The sequence below is a fragment of the Hyposmocoma kahamanoa genome, unplaced genomic scaffold (assembly GCF_003589595.1).
Source record: "Hyposmocoma kahamanoa isolate Upper Pololo Valley unplaced genomic scaffold, ASM358959v1 95, whole genome shotgun sequence".
Taxonomy (NCBI): Eukaryota; Metazoa; Arthropoda; class Insecta; order Lepidoptera; family Cosmopterigidae; genus Hyposmocoma; species Hyposmocoma kahamanoa.
In genome coordinates, this window is record NW_020654972.1 from 8787600 (window position 1) to 8805915 (window position 18316).

The 18316-nt window shown below is 35.5% G+C and overlaps 1 protein-coding gene across 2 annotated transcripts in view; it reads right to left on the minus strand.

The window, feature by feature from the left end:
- Positions 1 to 18316, minus strand: part of LOC113238118 (1-phosphatidylinositol 4,5-bisphosphate phosphodiesterase) — a 60578-nt gene that overhangs the window by 18637 nt on the left and 23625 nt on the right. The window contains exons 5-10 of one of the 2 annotated variants that reach the window (XM_026474845.1): positions 13998 to 14077; positions 7810 to 8046; positions 4725 to 4891; positions 3105 to 3315; positions 2343 to 2601; positions 69 to 248 (exon numbers count right to left, since the gene is read on the minus strand). In XM_026474845.1, coding sequence (XP_026330630.1) covers positions 69 to 248; positions 2343 to 2601; positions 3105 to 3315; positions 4725 to 4891; positions 7810 to 8046; positions 13998 to 14077 — 1134 coding nt within the window. Of the gene's footprint in view, positions 1 to 68; positions 249 to 2342; positions 2602 to 3104; positions 3316 to 4724; positions 4892 to 7809; positions 8047 to 13997; positions 14078 to 14931; positions 15012 to 18316 lie in introns of both variants that reach the window. The other variant, XM_026474844.1, reaches the window with a different exon arrangement.

Consider the following 18316-nt stretch of genomic DNA (forward strand, 5'->3'; position numbering starts at 1 on the left):
GAAACTTAGGAGTGTGTTTTTTAATTGAAGAAAGCGTGTCAAACTGTTTTGTTTCTAACTACTTGTACCTTTTTATCAGGAATGGCAACCGCAGAAGCGTCTTCTTTTTCTTCGTCTTCAATGACGAACTGACCCTGCCTGAACAGCTCCAGTTCTTGCTTCTCAACCTCAGGCTTTAGCCGCTTATTTTTTATGAGGATCTTGCGTTTGAGGGCTGATGGTGGGGGCAGGGGAACGCCTGGTTCTAGCTGTGAGTCACAAGAAAAAAAGAGGCATAAGATGCACTGGAGACAGTTTAGGAAAACAAATGTTGCACATTATTATATCAAATATCTGATTTCAGTTTTCATAAAATTTGACATAGTTGTTATCGATAGTTCTATCGATAGATTGTGAAAAAGGGTAAAATATTGCCAAAAATGTCAGAATTGTAAATGTTACGACGTTCTAAGGCTCAATTTATATTGCGGCAGATCGGAGTGGAAGCGAATTTTTGTAACATAGCATAATGAACTTTATGGTAAATTTGTAACGTACAAATTAGATACGAGCTGAAATCTTCCGCGGGATTCTGACAAAAATTCGCTTCCACTCCGTTCCGCCGCAACATAAATTAAGCCTAATGATTATAATAATAATAATAATAATAAAATCTCTTTATTGTCTCCAATGTAAACAGAACTTGTACAAAAAAAAACGATAATAAATAAAACTTAAATGACAAATAAACTTATATTAAATGACGTAATAAACAGGAGGCAAAAGGAGATGTCTCAGCTGATGCTGCGCCTGTTGATGACAGTTGCAGCGCTGGTTTTCAGTCACCCCCTTCTCCCTTAGATGGAATGCGGGATAATAGTATCGAGGACAGGGCTATTATGTATCAATTTAAATCTAACATACTATTTGATTACTAATTGCGATATTGCCTTCTTAATTTTTATAATGACCGTAAGCCTACTACTATGGAAATAACTTTTTATTAAAATATCATTTTAATTAAAACAGGCGAATTTGATTATTTATACTGAATTCGAATATAAAACTTTAAAATATATCTTCCATTTGTATTTTTAATAGACATTTTTACATACATTTAGACACAGTACTAAATGCGGTGTACCTATGTATGAACTTACAAAAATTGACAATTCAAGTGAATCTGTGCCCAGCAGTTGGACGAATAATAGGAAAATAAGATGATGATTCAAATGAAATAAGTTCGGCTATTTATTGCATAAGCGTGACCAACATTTAGTCGACAGTCGATAGAATATTTATCGATAGCAATCAGTTGCGAGCGGACAACACTTTCGCGCAATGAAATGTCATTTTACTCCATCTTCAAAAAAAAAAGACAAGACTATACCCAGAACAACAACCAATTTAAAAAGTTCGTTTCTTAATTCGATTCTGTCGTAAACCAGAATGTGCTGTTCTAAGTGACCATTGACTTACAATTATATGGACGTCGGGTCCGCGCTAAAAAGTGTCCGCACTTGTAAGGCGCTAAAATCGTATACAGAGCGCCAAACTCCGCTTTATTTATATATATTTATTCTTCATTTGTTCGACTGACAGCGCGATACTGCGATGACATTACAATTTAAATTTCGAATAGGTTGACTTGGGACATTTTTTTCGTGGTTTTTGTATTAGACCCGTCGTCCATTTATTTGTAAGTCAATGTAAGTGACCTAGTAAGTTGACGACAGCTCAATTTAAGCCTGTATTGTAACGTCCATGGTCTCAGCGGGTGTCAGCATCTTCTAGCCGTGCGAGTTTTTTTAACCACCCGCACTTGATCTTCATTATATATTTGTCCACTAGGGTTGTCACTAGACCGACACACAAAACTCGCGACATCCGGCGACTTGTCGGGCGATACTTATGTCGTTTACATTTGCTGATAACTGGATCCCATGACGTACTGTGATCCCAAATATAAACGTCAACATCAGAAGCGTCGAGGTAATTAAAATATGTTTTATATATGATTAAGTACCGAATTAAAAATCAAATAATGTGTCAAAATCGTGAAAGTTTAAATCAAAGCAAAAAGCCGTGGTAGCCTAACGGTTTAACTTCCCGCCTTTCAAGCAGAGGTCGTGGGTTTGAATCCGGGCTCGCACTTCTGACTTTCTCGGAATTTATGTGCGAAATTTAATTAAAAATTGACCATGAGCTTTTCAGTGAAGGCAAATATCTTGATGAAACCTTCACGTTAAAGGTTCACAACCCTTGCAAAACATGTGAAGTCGCCAAAACCTCGCCTGAGAGGAAACCCGTGCCCAGAAGTGGGACGGATAAATAGGTTGATGATGATATAAGTGATATCTTACCGGGTATTCTGGCAACGGTTCCTTCAGCAACAAATCCCCCAAGATCTCATCACAGTACTTCGCAAGCTTATATTGCTGGGCCTTGCAACAGTGGTTTTCAAACGACAGAATGACAGGGTAATCCGATGTGACAAAGGCAGTGTCTCTTAAGGCGTATATCACGTCTTTGAAGAGGATGTCTGTACACATTGCCATGCCGTGAGTGATGATTGGTTCCTCATCCTCGCCTTTACCGTCCCAGCAGTCGAGTTCTACGCATCTGTTGGGAATTATAGGTAATTTGTATGGTGTACAAACTAACAATCAACAGAATATATTTTACTTGATGGAAATTGTGTACAGCCACCAGACAGGTTGTGATGCTAATGCCGCCGTTAGCCAACCGTGGCATTTAATTTTTTGGGAAGCTGACCAAATTGTTTTAAAAAACATGATTAAACTACGACGCACTAGTCAAACGTGAAGGGTAAGGGTGTTGGTGAAAAAGTATGGACATGGGACTTGTCAACTTATGTCTCAGGGTGACGGGCGCAGCGGTAGTGCCTCTTGGAACTTTGTTATTTAAAGTAGGCGCTGCAATTGTTATGGATAGGCGTGCCGCTTACCACCAAACGCTCTTGTTCGTCCCGTCAGTTGATATCACAAAAAAAATCACTCCTTACCACCAAACTACCGTTCCACCAAAGGCACAATACGGCTGTTAGTGTAACGTACAGAAGAAAAACCATATTATACTATTATTACTAATATTATACTAGTTACCTGCATCCAGCTAGCAAGACCTGTCGATACATCTCGACAGAACTTTTCCCTCCGAACTGTCTTCCCGATAAATAAGTGTTATGAGACGAGTTTATGTAGTAATGCGCCAAAGGTTGATCCATTTCCATGTAATTGTCGAGGCGGTCGAGGAATACTGGTGCGTTCTCGTCTGACATTAGGTATCGGATTAGACCGTCTTTTGTGAGGCATTCTGAAAATTATTATATTTTCTTTTTCACATGGAAATCAAAACTACAATAAAGCATATCATTCTGAATTAAAATCTAACAATTACTCTTACCATCATTTATGTATCCACTATTTGTACTAAGTGCCATACAAATAGTGGATACTTAAATGACGGCACCGGCTGTACTCGGGTGCATTCGAAAATCCGAACATTACAGAGGGATTGACCGATAAGCACCGCTATTCGACATCTTCTTTTAAATTAATTTCTAGTAAGATATAGGACAAAATTTTCTATCGTAGTAAAACGTTGCCTATTGGTGGATTTTTGATATTCATAACTGGATATTTACAATGCTAACAGATTGACTGCATGTTAATGCGTGAAGTCGTTATCAACTGCATGTAGTCGAGGCCTCGGGTGCATGAAATTGATAACGTCATCACGCATCAACTGCAACCACGCAGTCAATGTGTTAGTAGCCTTAGAAAAATTCTACTTTATGTTTTTTTAGTAATAATTATAATAGCTTTTTCATGAAACATACTACAGCATGATCTTTCTTGAGGATTATATTTGTCAAGTAAACTAGTCACTGTGATATATTATCTTTAAAAACAAAAAAGTTATATCAAATTTAACGACACACTTCCCTTAAAATGTCAAATTCAAGAAGCGTATACATTGCCCCTTAAATAAATTTGTGACTTTGTCAAAACGACTATAAAGAACAGCTAGTTTATTTTTATTCCTCGTATTAATGTTAATGTTGGGAATTGGTATGTCGATCATACCAATTCACTCTACAATGAGTTAAATAAAACACGTTGGGCATAGCATATAGTACAATTACAAGTAGTGTAACTCTATATAAAGGCAGCAGCGCGATTGGTATGTGTACACGCCTGTCTCGCGCCGTGTACGAACGCATACATTCGCACCATCTCGCGGTGCACTCGCGTTGCTTAGCGCGACTAGCGCGAGTCGACGCATGCGCTATTCATTACAACAGGTTTACTCCCGTCCTCCGTTTCGCAAACTTTGTGTCGTTAAATAGTCTTCTCAAACAGTGGAATTCATTTTCTAATTTTAAGTATACAAAAATAATTTTAGTTAGGGTTTGGCCGCACTCACCGCCGCCCCCATTACTGTGCCGCTTGGCCCTCTCTGCACCCTCGCTACGCCACTAGACCTCGGGTTTTAACCGCAAAATACATAAATGCTGTAGCATTAAGCAAGATTGTCCTGTAGGTACAACGAAAATAAAGATGTGACAACCCTACGCTCCTTGCGAAGTGTAGGCACTCATAGGCGGGAGTTGCACTACTGTATTATTGTATCTATGCTTTCGCAGCCCACTGACAAAATCTTCAATTATTATTCATCGCTTTCAGTACATCGATTCTATTGCATCGGTACCGGATACTTACTGGTATTTCTAGCTTCCTCATTTTGTTCATAATCAGTGATAATCTCTGCAGCCCTCTTATCATCATACAGCGGGTACAGGATCTCGTTCAGTCGAGGGTCTCGCTGCTTCTCATTAAGGAAGTTCACGAACTGCTCCAAGGTTATACGGTCAGATTTGCCTTGGGTACTGTAAATAACATTAGTTCATTATTACAGATTCCTGTGAGTGGCGTTTTTTTATACCAAGCGATGGGACGAACAAGTCGTGCGCCTGGTGATAAGCGACACGTCTGTCCATAACAGTTACAGTGCCACTCAGAGCTTTTAATTTCAAAGATCTTAGGGGTACTGCCACTGCGCCCGTCACCCTAAGGCGATTATCACACGGGGGCAGTGTGATAATCGCCACCACCATCGCACCACGCAACGGAGTGAAATAGAATACCGGATTACATATATTGCCGACAACATACCATTACAGTATATGCCACAAACAACCCCGTACAAGCGGTTAAAAGCAACTGAATAAAATACGTTCAACTGGTGCCCCACCTGAATTTCAATAGAGCGTAAATTACGAGAATGAAGAATCGCGACTAACAACTCACAAAACGACGTAATTCGGTAGTCCTGTAGTAACATAATTAAGTAATTGAAAGGTGTATTTGAAATACAAGTACGTACTTAAATTTTTAGTTAGTAATTGAAATATTGAATTTATTTCCACTAGTTCAATGCATGGAACTTTGGATTTCAATTGTTCCATGTGGAACCGAGATGGAATTACTGGGAATAAACCATTGAAATTACTATCTAAAAATGTATTATGTAATTATAATTTGAAATAAATGAGATCACAATCCCGTATTTTGTATTTTATATTCTCAACATACCTCTTGAAAGTATTTTGTAGACACGAAAGTATTACGTAATTTATATTTTAATTAAGACGTGATTGTAGTGAACAGAAAGTAGAAAATTCGTGGATATAAAATTTTTAGATTCAATTTAATATACCTTTGCGAATATAAATTACTTTTTGCAAAACTTGTTTCCACCATGATGTTAAATTATTCCACTAGTTTGTCATAATTATTAATCCAAAGATTGAACTATCACAAAAAAATCCTTCGATCCTGCCGGATTCGAACCAGCGTCTTCTAGCAATCCGTGCTAGAAATGTCAACTATTTCTTTTTTTTGGTTTTTTAACGTTTTTGCCACAGCACTATCTGTGAGAAATCTATTTCTTCACTCAGATTTAAGAGTGTAAAACATACACGATTTCGTTACAAACCCTGTATATTACATCACTAAAAAGTGCACACTATGGCTGAGATTTCGATCCCTCTTACGTATTAGAATCGTAAACCCAAATACACAACTTTAAAAAAAATATTAATTGAAAGAACTAAAACGAGCAAAACACCTGAAATTCACAAGGTATGGCAATGAATTTAACACATACGCATTGACTTACAAATAAATGGACGACGGGTCTAATACAAAAACCACGAAAAAAATGTCCTAAGTCAACCTATTTAAACGTAGTGACATGTAAAGGAATATGAAAAAGCTAAAACGTTGAATTTAAATTGTAATGTCATCGCAGTACTGCCTAATTTTGCTTGCTTCGCTGTCAGTCGAACAAACGAAGACTAAAGCGTGAATGACGCTTTGTATACGATTTTAACGCCCTATAAGCCCGCCTTCGCCGTGATGTGCATATCCTGTCCACCCTTTTTAATATACTTCATGACCCAAATTCCCCTTCCTACCTACGACGTTCCCGGTTCCAACTGCTTCCCCCTCCTAGCCGCTTAAGGCGTCCGTGCATCACTAAGATGCTCGTTCGTCCTAGTTGTAAAACAAATTTCTTTTACAACTCCTTTTCCTCTCGTGCAGCGCAGCTGTGGAACAGACTCCCTTCCCATATTCAGTCTAGTCCGTCAATTGCTTCCTTCAAGAAAAGGTTGACAGCGCACTTTCTTGCTGAACTCTCTTAATAATCATCATATTTGTATATGTGTAAGTTTATTGATACAATGTATTATACGTTATGTAGTCTATTTATTTATATACTATTTTAATTATTTAACGGTAATTTTATATATGCATATTTTATACATGTAGATTATCATCTTTTGTTATCTCTTTTGCACGCCGTTCCCCGCTTAAAACCTTTGCTCTCACTGCCTTGGGTTGGCTGGAAGAGATCTCTTTTAGAGATAAGTCCACCTTTGCTCACCTTATGTTATTTTTTTTTTGTTTCTGTTTATTTGTTTGGTGCAATAAAGAATAATAAGTTCGGACACTTTTTAGCGCGGACCCGACGTCCATATAATTGTAAGTTAATGCACATACGCGTTATTTTTCACTCTTTACAAATTTTACATCTGAGAGGCCTACACAAAAAATAGTGATTTATAATAAAATGTACCTACATTTGTGATTTACGATAGATTACGTAGGAGGAGTCGATTTGTAAAACCAACTTTGACATCGACTAAGCAAAAATGGACAGCTAAACTAAGCAAATTTTTTGTATTTACCAAACTTCCAGCAGAAGATAAGGGAGTAAACGCAAACTTTAATATTTTTCTGATACAAAGTCACAGGACGAGCAAGTCGTACACCTGGATGGTAAGCGGCACGCCTGTCCATAACAGTTCCAGTGCCACTCAGAGCTTTAAATCGCAAAGATCTGAGGGGCACTGCCACTGCGCCCGTCACCCTAGTTGACAAGTCCCATGTGCCCGTAGTTGCACCGTATTTTCTTGCTTAAACTTAGGCGAAGTTTAAGCACGAAAATACGGTGTTTTACATTGATTGAAACTTTCACGATTTTCACACATTATTTGATTTTGGACGTGTTGCAACATCCATTGTCTCGAAGTGACTCCTACTTTCCATGGTCCCTTCGAGACAATGGACGTTGTAACACGTCCGAAACATCGAGGTAATTAAAATAGGTTTTATATACGATTATTAAGTCCCAGTTTTGAAATAAAAAAAAATTTGTTTGTAAATACGAAAAACTTGCTTAGCTCGCCATTTTTTTTTATCGTTTTCGTTATCTCCTATATACGTTATCAGCAATACTCACATGGATCTAAATAGCTCCTCAATGTCGTTCCTAGGACAGATCTTGTGATAGAGAGCGTAGAACTTGTCAAATGTAAATGCCTCTTTCTCCATAACGTCATTTTTCCCCGATGGTAGGCCAAGATCGGCCAGGCACTGGTAGACCAACTTTTCAGTTTTTCCCGACGCGAATGTACGGGCCACCACTTTAACTGGCACCTTCCCACGAGGATCCGTCAGGAAGCAGAGGCGCATCCAACTGGAAAACAATTTGAATAAAGAATAAATTTTTACCCTTGGTATAATAAAGGGCGATCATACGTCAAATAAAAATAATACGAGCCACATGGAACAAATGATGTATATGTGAAACTCCTCGTATGGGCCACCTTGCTCCATACATGTATCATTGATCGAGCCAGATTTGAACCAGCGGCTTATGGATCCGGCTCGATAGACCAAAATGTATGGGCGCCCTTGACCCATATATTAAGCATAAAAAACTATAATCGAATAATGTAGTTCGTAGAATTTTTAACATCTCCTGAAAAGTCGTAATTTTGCAGATCGTCGGTGTTTTGTACAACGGGCGTAAGCGCCATTTTGAATTTTTTTTCTGGGGAACATATTTTAGGTATTTTGGATTGTTTTAAAATATTTACGTCCTGTTTTAAATTCAATTTTAAAACTTAAAGGAAATTTAGACCAAAATCAACTCGACTGCCTATGTGGTGACTGGACTGCCATGCAGCGGTCCCGGGTCCTACATTTACTTCTCTCGTGAGTTTTGGTGTAATAGGAATTTGGGTGGTTGTCTACCTACGTGTGACACCCGCGATATAGGGCTTCCCTAGTGCCACTTGCGCCGTCTCTACAGAACACCGACGAGATGTGATTTTATTACACCAAAAGTGCGACTTTATAGTACATATATGTATAGTATGTGAAAACAGCTATCACTAAGTATAAGTGCATTCATTTAGCCACATACTAAGATATTCATACTAACACTATTGAAACTGCAAGTTTGAAAGCTAAGTAAATTATCTAAGGCACTTTTTTAACAACCGTTTTATCTAGTTGTATTGCTCATAGCTGTGGCTTACCGTACGTAAAATAAAAATAATGACGCATGTGTGGCGTGTGCAGTAATTAAATGGTTTATTAGTATGTATAGCGGTAAACAAATATATTTAAATATTTATTACGTTATTTGTAAATTAACCAGCGTGCGAGATGCTTGAACATGCAAGGAGGGTTGATTTCCGAAAGTAATACTTGTAAATTTCGCAGCTGTGCTTTTTAATTTTGTAGGTGAGAGGTATAGGAACTTTAGTCCATACTTTGGAATGTTGATGGTTTTACAAACAATGCTCTAAGATGCTATAAATGGTAAAAGACGAGTCGTATCGTCTGTTTTCTTTTTAATTTAATTTACCTTATGTGATCTTAAAATTTTAAATGCCTAATGAACTTCATTCTCATTAAAAGGTTTTGTAGTAAAAATTATTATTTAGCACTTAAGGTTCTTTACCTCTCACCTACAGAAATATTTAGGCGTAACAGGAGATAAGCAAAAAGCCTGCTTATTAGTAATTTAGTATAATTATATAGTATAGAGTGGTGGTGACCAGGTACAAGAACGATAATTCATTTGTGACGTCGACGACGGTTCAAATTACCGATTATTCCCATCTGATCCCTTATACCGATTCACCGCCAATTTTAAATTCCCAACTGATCCCCTCTTTCTTTTGCAACTCCCAACGGATTCTCTCATTGCATTTGTAAGGTAAGTACGGTCAAGAGAAAAAGAAGTTTGTAATCAAATATTCATTTATTCAGCAATTGTGATAATCATCAGACAGCCAAATATTTTTGTGACAGGTCATTGATATTGACATATTGCAAATAACAAGTAACAAAAAAATAGTCTTAAGTAATATTTGAAATCTAAGTTTAATGTTTATAATTATCACAATATTTTTTTATTTGTGTCAGGTCATTGATATTGACATATTGTAAATCACAAATAGCAAAAATCAGTCTTAAGTATTATTTAAGTAAATAACAAAGTGTTAAAGACATTGACCATTAAAGTATAGCTAATGTAATAAAATACAGTACATCCCTCAAATACATTTTATTGTTGACTGTACCACAGTACCTACTAAAAAGAAACTTGTAAGTACAGGGCATAAGGTGGGCATAAAATATTAATATTTATTCTTGATCCCCTGCATTAAGGATCCGATGGAAATAGAAAATAAAACAGATTCCAGGGGATCAGTTTTAGGAGATCCTGTAGCGGCATGTAATGTTAATTACTATGTACATTTAGCAGCAATACCTCTCGTTGCCAAAGGAAAACATGATGAAACCTGCACGAAATTAAATTTAACATCGCTTGAAAAAAGTGTGAAGTCTGTTTTTGTTTTTTTTTATTACAAATACACTTTTAGCATGCTAGGAAGCCTAAGCAGATTTGTCTGTATATTGTAACGTGGTCGTAATGTTGCAACGAATGTTACCAATATTCGGTCGTATATTAAAATTGGCACAAAAATACCACTTATTAATTTAATTTGTGATTAATTTAATAAGTAATTTTGTGCAATGGCACAAAAACACAAAATGGTAAGTACTTCAATTGTCAAGTTAAAGAAGAAAGTAATTATCAGGTTCTTATATTCCTATTTTCGCGATTATCAGACATAGGAAATGAAACTAGTTTTTCGGATCTAAATTCGCGTATATTTGTTATTTTTTTCAAACAAATCGACGTTACAGGCCCTTTACCACCTTACTTTTCGCTATATATAGTTACAAAAGTTATTAATTAAGTACCATATATCTAATTTTTCAAAGAACATTCCAATTTACACTACGTATATTTTACAAATTATTTTATTTTAATAATATGAATTTTTATTGAATTACATTGATTAATAATGGCAATTAAAATAAATTAAAACGATTAAATTAGTGCTGCAGTCTTATAGTCTGCTTGGGATTTTTCATCAGAGAAAATACTGCATCCCAAACTGGTGGTAAGGCAAAACCATCTTTCCTGTTGAAAGTAGTATGTTTTTTTTTAATCAGTGACTTCTCGCAGCATCCTGAGTACAGAGAGTAGAAACGGACTTCTTTTATAAGGACCTGGCGTTTATCGAACTTAATTGAATAATGTAGGTTTATCCATAACATGCTCGCGAACTACAGATTTTTTTTAAAGTAATAGTTTCTTTCTTTTTTCAAAACTTCAACTTAACCTCATTTCATTTTATTTAAGTTTGCAAATATTATTATTTATTAGTACTTATGTACTTTTTGATTTCGCTAGTGAGAAATAAAGATATGTTTATTTATACCACCACCATCATCATCATAACCATAACTATCATTACCGCCATGGCCATTATTATTAGTTTCAATATTAATATACTCCTAATTGTGATTAGATTGTTTTCAAAGCATTGCTTTAATATTTCGCATAATACTGAAGTAGTATTGGTATAAAACATTGGATGTATAGAATTCTCGTACAATACGTTCGAGAATACATTTTGCCTCGTACATGGACCATTCTCGTTTCTGCAATTTTTTTTTGTGCATATGTATCAAAAAACGATATACTTGTATTACTTAGTAAATTCCTGTTTAAAATTAATCGAGGTAGTTTATATTAATATGACTTTTATTCATATTTACACAATATAAATATTTCTCTAAAACATCATTAAGAAAGTGATGAAAATGTCGCTTCCATGTCGTGTGCAAAGTCCATTTACAATGATACAAATTAAAATTAAATATATTTATCTGTAATAAATAAACTTTCTAAAAAATATTAAATAATTGCAACATAAATAAAATAATGGATTCAAAATATTTCATAACATTTGTGCATGAAAAAATTCTCGCCTCCATGCAAACTTATTGAACGCAGCCTCATTTATCAATCAGTCGACACAGTGTCTGAACAATTACAGACAACAAACACAATGCCATCTTGAAAGTTTTTGACCGTTTGCCAATTCCGGGATAATAATTTTGGCGCACTGACATAAAAGGTACGATTTTTCAAAAAATAGCCTGCTAATGCCATAGAGGTGACACAATTTTCATGAATTTGTGTCACTCCGTGGAGGCGTTTTTTCTATTTTCCTTTTTTTCATGAAAACTACAGTGATAATAGCCAGGTTCTTAAGTGAAACATATTGTAGGATACGGTACCTTTCATTTCAGACTACTTTGAATCGTATCAGCAAAACATTGTTTTTTTTTTATTATTTTAAGTCCGTTTTTGAGAATGGCCCACATATCGTACACAAATGAAATTTTCTTGTCTGTACGTTCGTTCTCGTACGTCTGGTGTTTATGAATGGAATTCATAATATTTATATTGATTATCTAACACTTTGACCGCTTCCGTACAAAACATGTGGAGCGTATACAGTACAGTTAAATACATAGGGCGCACTATAAGTTTCCGGAGCTGGTCACTAACAAAAAAAATATTTAAAAAGTAATTACAACATTTGAAAATGGAACTCTTTGGCTGTAGAATACAGTTTGTTTCATCTGACTGTCACTTGTTTTTACATTGTGGCGCCATTTTAGAAATTGCTTGTCTACATCACCATGGATTTAACTCGTGAACATTTTCGTAGTATGATTTTCCACGACTTTAATTGTAATCAGCGGAGCTTCAAACTGCTTTTGGCGATGAAGCACCATGCAACACGACTATTTATAGCTGGTTTGCAGAATTTAAACGCGGTCATGTGAATCTCAGTGACGAATTTCGTGATGGTCGCCCGTCCACTGCTGTGAACAACAAAAACGTCGATGCGGTGCGCCGTATGATCAAAACAGGCAGACATGTGACGAGGCATGAGATTCGGGCATCTTTAGGCATAGGCATGAGTCAAATACAATCAATACTTCACAAACATTTGGGTGTGAAAAAGCTGTGCTCTCGGTGGATCCCACAAAATTTGACTGAGGCTCAAAAAACGGATTCACTTGGTGCAATGCCATGCTTACCAGATTCAACGAAGGGGCGTCAAATTTGGTGTGGGACATAGTAACAGGTGACGGAAACATGAATTTATAGTTACCCAAACCAAAGCAGCAATCGAGCGTAAGGGTCTTTCGAGATGTGCCGAAAACAACTAAAGTGGCGCGCGTGCAAAGTGCCTCTAAGCGGATGATTGCTTCTTTTTTTAATAGAACTGGACACGTGGCTACTGTTGCTTTGGAGAATTTTTGTACCGTGAATAGTGATTGGTACAGGACCATTTGTTTGCCGAAAATTATTGACAAACTCCGTAAAAATAACCGCAAACGCCGTATCACGATAATGCCAGTTCTCACACGGCCAGACAGACAAATGAATTTTTGAAAGTGAACAACGTTGACCTTATGAGAAATCCCGCGTACAATCCCGACCTGGCACCTTGTGGCTTTTATTTATTTCCAAAAATTAAGAACCAGTTACGCGGTCAACGATTTTCATCTTATCATTCTTATTAAGTCCGGAAACTTTTAGTGTGCCCCACGTATAGATGCAAAAGATATTCGGGGAGAAAACATTTTTTTGGGCTAATGTCACTAATATTTATTTTCACTTAATGGCACTAATAGGTGTTATTGTTCTTCTTCTTTTTGTTTCTAAGCGATGCTTTTTTAAGATTTCGTCAGTATCGGTTTTGTAAAAATAATATAAAAAATAAAAAAACTTGTCAAATTTGTGTAAATTGAGATAGTACAAGTTGCCAGTTCAGTCGATATTTATCATTGGGCAATTAATTTACAGAATTTTCCAATTCTGAAGTATTTCTGTTGAATAATGAAAGAGTATTATTTTCAGGTTAGATTTCTCTGCCTAATTTCAGTGGCAATTTTTATTATTTTGAAATATTTCTAAATAAAATTTGAGGACACTATTCTCGAATACTAAGTAATACTTACTTCATTATTTTCTGGAATTTTAATATTTTATTGAATATTTAACTAACAAAAATTGCCACCGAAATTAGACAAAACTAACTTAAAAATTATCCATTTATAAGTTGGTTCGTTTTTAATACGACGGCGACATGATGGTTTGTTTAGATTTTTTGTTTTTTTTTTTAACATCCATACCAACTACCTGGTCTCAAACTAGATGAACTTGGACTTTAAACAAATATGCATTGTACGTACTGCTTCATCAAATTGGTCCTTGGACAGGTGTTGCTGATTTTGTTGTTGTGGGTGATCGCGCGTAGGCTCTCCTTCCACGCCTTTAAACAAAGCGACATGCAGACATGCAGCAAAATAACAAGTACAATTCAGATAAAGTTAGTATTTTTCAACAAATTGAGACGTGAACAGAAAAATCACCACACGTTAATAAAAAATAAAAGGTATTTTTAAATAAAGAAAACCCGTGATGAGTGAGGATAAGTACTATATAGTGACGGGAGTTTGTGGGCTCGGTAGTGCCCCCGCCAAGTCCGGCTTTACACTTTTCAAACTTTTCACAAATTTATTTTTAATCCCTCAACTACAACTGTCCATCTTATTACACTTTTAAAATACAGTGATGTAAAATAAGAAGAGCTCGTACCTACGTAATTTATATTAAAAAAACATGCATTCAAACTGAAACTAAATAGTTAATCGGTTACCGGAAAGTGCGTGAAACCGGATAATGTCTATAAATAACTTTGTTACCAATAACAACACAGCGTTTTTTGATTTATACAAAGATCAAACACAAAGAAGAATTCCTTCGATCTAACAGGACTAGAACCTGGCTGCTGTGTCCTTATGCCAATTTAGCCCAACTTACTATTCAAAAAGCTGTAAGTCTGTAAATTTGAGTGAAGAAAAACTTAACGATTAAAAAACGGTTGCCCTAGGTTGGCATACAGACAGATTCGACTCTTGTCAGACCGAATTTTCCTTTGTGTTTCAACGTTGATTAATAAATTATAAAAAAAGTAGTGGAGTAATTTCAATATTAAAACTACTTATTTATCCTCACTTCATTGCAGATTTTCTAGTAATCTTGTTATTTATACAAAAGCCATGCTTCGAAATGTGCCATGCGATAACTTGCCGTTGGCAAATGAGCCAGTGCTTGGCTACTTACTGCTTGGTCAAACACGTCATCGGACACACGTTGTTGGCTTTCACATTGTGAGTGATTTGTCTGAGGCCTTTTAACCATTCCTATTGGACATAAATTTGTTTTTATTAAACTGCCAGAAGGACTTATTTACCACCAAATTATTAATGTTGTAAGACTTATCAATTGCGCACGCTATCAGCTATATACATATAGAGGTGATTTGATGTGTCAAATTCTATTATTTTTGATTACCCTGCCCTATACAATTACATAACATCTTTCTTCATGACGAAATAGACTCAAAGAAATAAAGTACGTAAAGAACAGGCGCTTGCCGCCTTTTCCATTAATACAAGGAAAGATAGAATTTTTATGAAGAGGCTGTATGGTGAACCTTTGCCTACCCAAATAAATGGGCGAAAATTTATAAAAAAAAGTACTAAAGTAAGTATTCTTTCTGAACATTGACTTCTGAAGTTCAAAATTGAGGCATTATGGAGTTTACATTTCAGTCCTCTGTCGTCTAGGCCAAACGCCTAGTTTTAAAGCTAAAACTAGGCGTTTGGCGAAGAGGGAGCACTTTTTTATTATAAATAAAATAAGAATAATAATTAGTCACAGAAAAGTTCATAACGAAACAAACATCATAGTAAGGTGGTAGTCTTAAATTAATTTCTAATAAGATTTAGGACAACATTTTCTATCATAATAACACGTTTCTTATTAATAAATGTCAATTACGGTGTTCTTACTGGTGAGTGTCGACTATTGCGGTGTGGCGGCTTTAGACGAAGCCTATTATCACCGGTTCATCGGCAGTCTCTTTGGACGAGTGTCGCCAAGGAGAGTGTTTTTAATTATGTCACATTTCAGCTATTTCAAATTGTTTAAATTGTTGTGTAAAATGATATGAAATATTATAATTCATGAAGTTCACGAGGCCGTTTTATTATTCGATAAAGGGGAAGGATAAATTCCCCAAATTGGTGACCATTAGTGGATTTTTGATGTTCATTACTGGAAATTTAAAGAAATTAAAATGATTTATGTTTTTTTAGTAGTAATAACTATAACAGCTTTATTATGAAACATACTACACCATGATGTTTCTTGAGGATGTATGAAAAATCATTTTATTAAATTTGACCAACTTCTGCTGTCCCGATTTTTTCGTCCCATACAATGAAATCATCCTTTTAAGAAGCTGAGCTTAGAATAGTAACGCATAGAATGATGGTTTCATATCAAACGAACTGTCACAAGTGAGGCAAAAATCAAATTCATGTAGGCGTAAGCAACTTGTATCTACGCTCGTCGGCACGCACACAAATATACAAATAATGATGCCATGGAATAACATTTCCCTCAAAAGTGTAGTATAAGTAGTATCTATTTTATGTTTGTCTGGCGTATTTTTACACTCATTTACCGCACATTTCGTCATTTTTAGCTATAATTCTTGAGCTGTTCGCGGTGCAAGTTGACCTTGAGCACTGAAGGCCCGCAAGCTCATGTAGGCCCATTAGGAGCGCTTCAATTTGCCTCACTTAGCGTGTGCGGACTAGGTTTCTATGCGTTATTATTCTAAGAAGCTGAGAATATCAGCTTAAAAATTTGTAACTTTTATTAATTTTCTATGAAAGTCATTTTATGAAATTTTATCAACTTCTGATGTCCCAATTTTTTTTGTCCCGTACAATGAAATGATCCTTACATAAAACTGAGTCGATTAGCACTAAAAAAAATTTCATTAATTTTATTCATTTTTATGGACAACTCACGCATTATCAAAAAATTGACTATGCCAAAATTGTTTTCACAAAAAAGACTTAATGGTTCTTAGACCGTTTTCCTAATATCTTCTATGGTTTCGTATTTCCCCATACTGTCCCATTGAAAAAAAAACACTGTATATGTCAAGTAAACTATTAGCTATTATGTAAACAAAAAGTTATTGTACAAAGCATTCTAGTGCCATAAATTAAAAAAAAAGTTATTTCAAATTTAGAGACACACTTCTTTTAAAATGTCGATCATTGGTACCATCACCCGACGAGTAATTTGTTACCGTACATTTAATTTAAACATATTTTGCCTGTTTCTCTAAATTGTTACGTTTTCTTTTTCCTTAAAATACATTATAAATACTCTTTACTGCAACGCGAACAAAATACAGACTCCAATACAAAGGCATAATGGTAGGTCTTGGCCCAATTGGCCTTATTATTTGTAATCGTCAGCTGGCTTTGTGGTTTCACGTCATAATTATAATACGACGACATATGAATGAATAATTATACACTTGCACACATTTTATCTGTTTTTATAAAGTCATTGCCAATGTTATAAATTAAGCATACACGGCGTCTGTATATGTCTTATGAACTTATACAATTTGTAACCTTAACAGATAGTTCAGGGATTTTAAGAGGTGTGTGGCGCCGCGTCTGCGTACAATAACAGCTGCGGCACAGCGGACCTATGTGACAAACGCCTGCGTGTAATTATGAGTAAAATATCTAAATGTTTATACTCAAATAATCTTTTCATCACACTTGCTCGTAAATACTATGATTGCATGGTGGCTAACTTGAGTATAATACCGCAATTAAACTTTCGGGCCTTTTCCTTTCCATTACAGCCATGGTTTTTTTTATTTGTAGCACGAGATACATAGCTCAGGTTCAAGTTCAAGCAAGGAGGTTGCTTAGGTTCAAAATTAAAACATTTCGCTTAAAATCTTATCTAAACAGAAATTAAATTGCAATTCAGTCCCATACTTCTTGAATACTTATTATTAAGAATTTGTTATAATTGATTTTAATTATTTTGTGTAGAAAAAATTAGCATTTTTTTTTACAGAGTTGTATTATCTATGGAAGAATAGCTTGTTGGCCATGAGTTGATAACAAAACACCAAAAAACTCGCTATTTGCGTTGTGTTGTGAACCATATTTATTCATACAAGAAATAAACGTTGTATTTAATACAAATGTAATTTCCTATTTAACCATCCTTAATACACAATGAACTATCATTTCATAGGTTTGCAAATTACACTTGAAATCGCTATATCGATTAAACTGTACAGTTCAACCCTAAGATTCCCCTGAGAAGAATGATGAGCAATAAGGTCTAGGGGTTGCTCTTTGTAAATATACAATTGTACACATTTATACTTTACAATATTTTTTTCACCTCACTAGCTCGGAAAGGCCTTCTTTCTGATTCGCTCTGGACCTTTTGGAGGGAAATGTGTCGTTTTAATTTTGACTTTCAATTAATTTGTGAAATCTAGTTTAAAGTGGAATAGGATAGTGCTGTTGTGCCTTAATCGAAGATTATAACGCGAAATTATACGAATCTCGAACTAAAATACCCGTATCGGCCCGTTCTAAGGAATCCC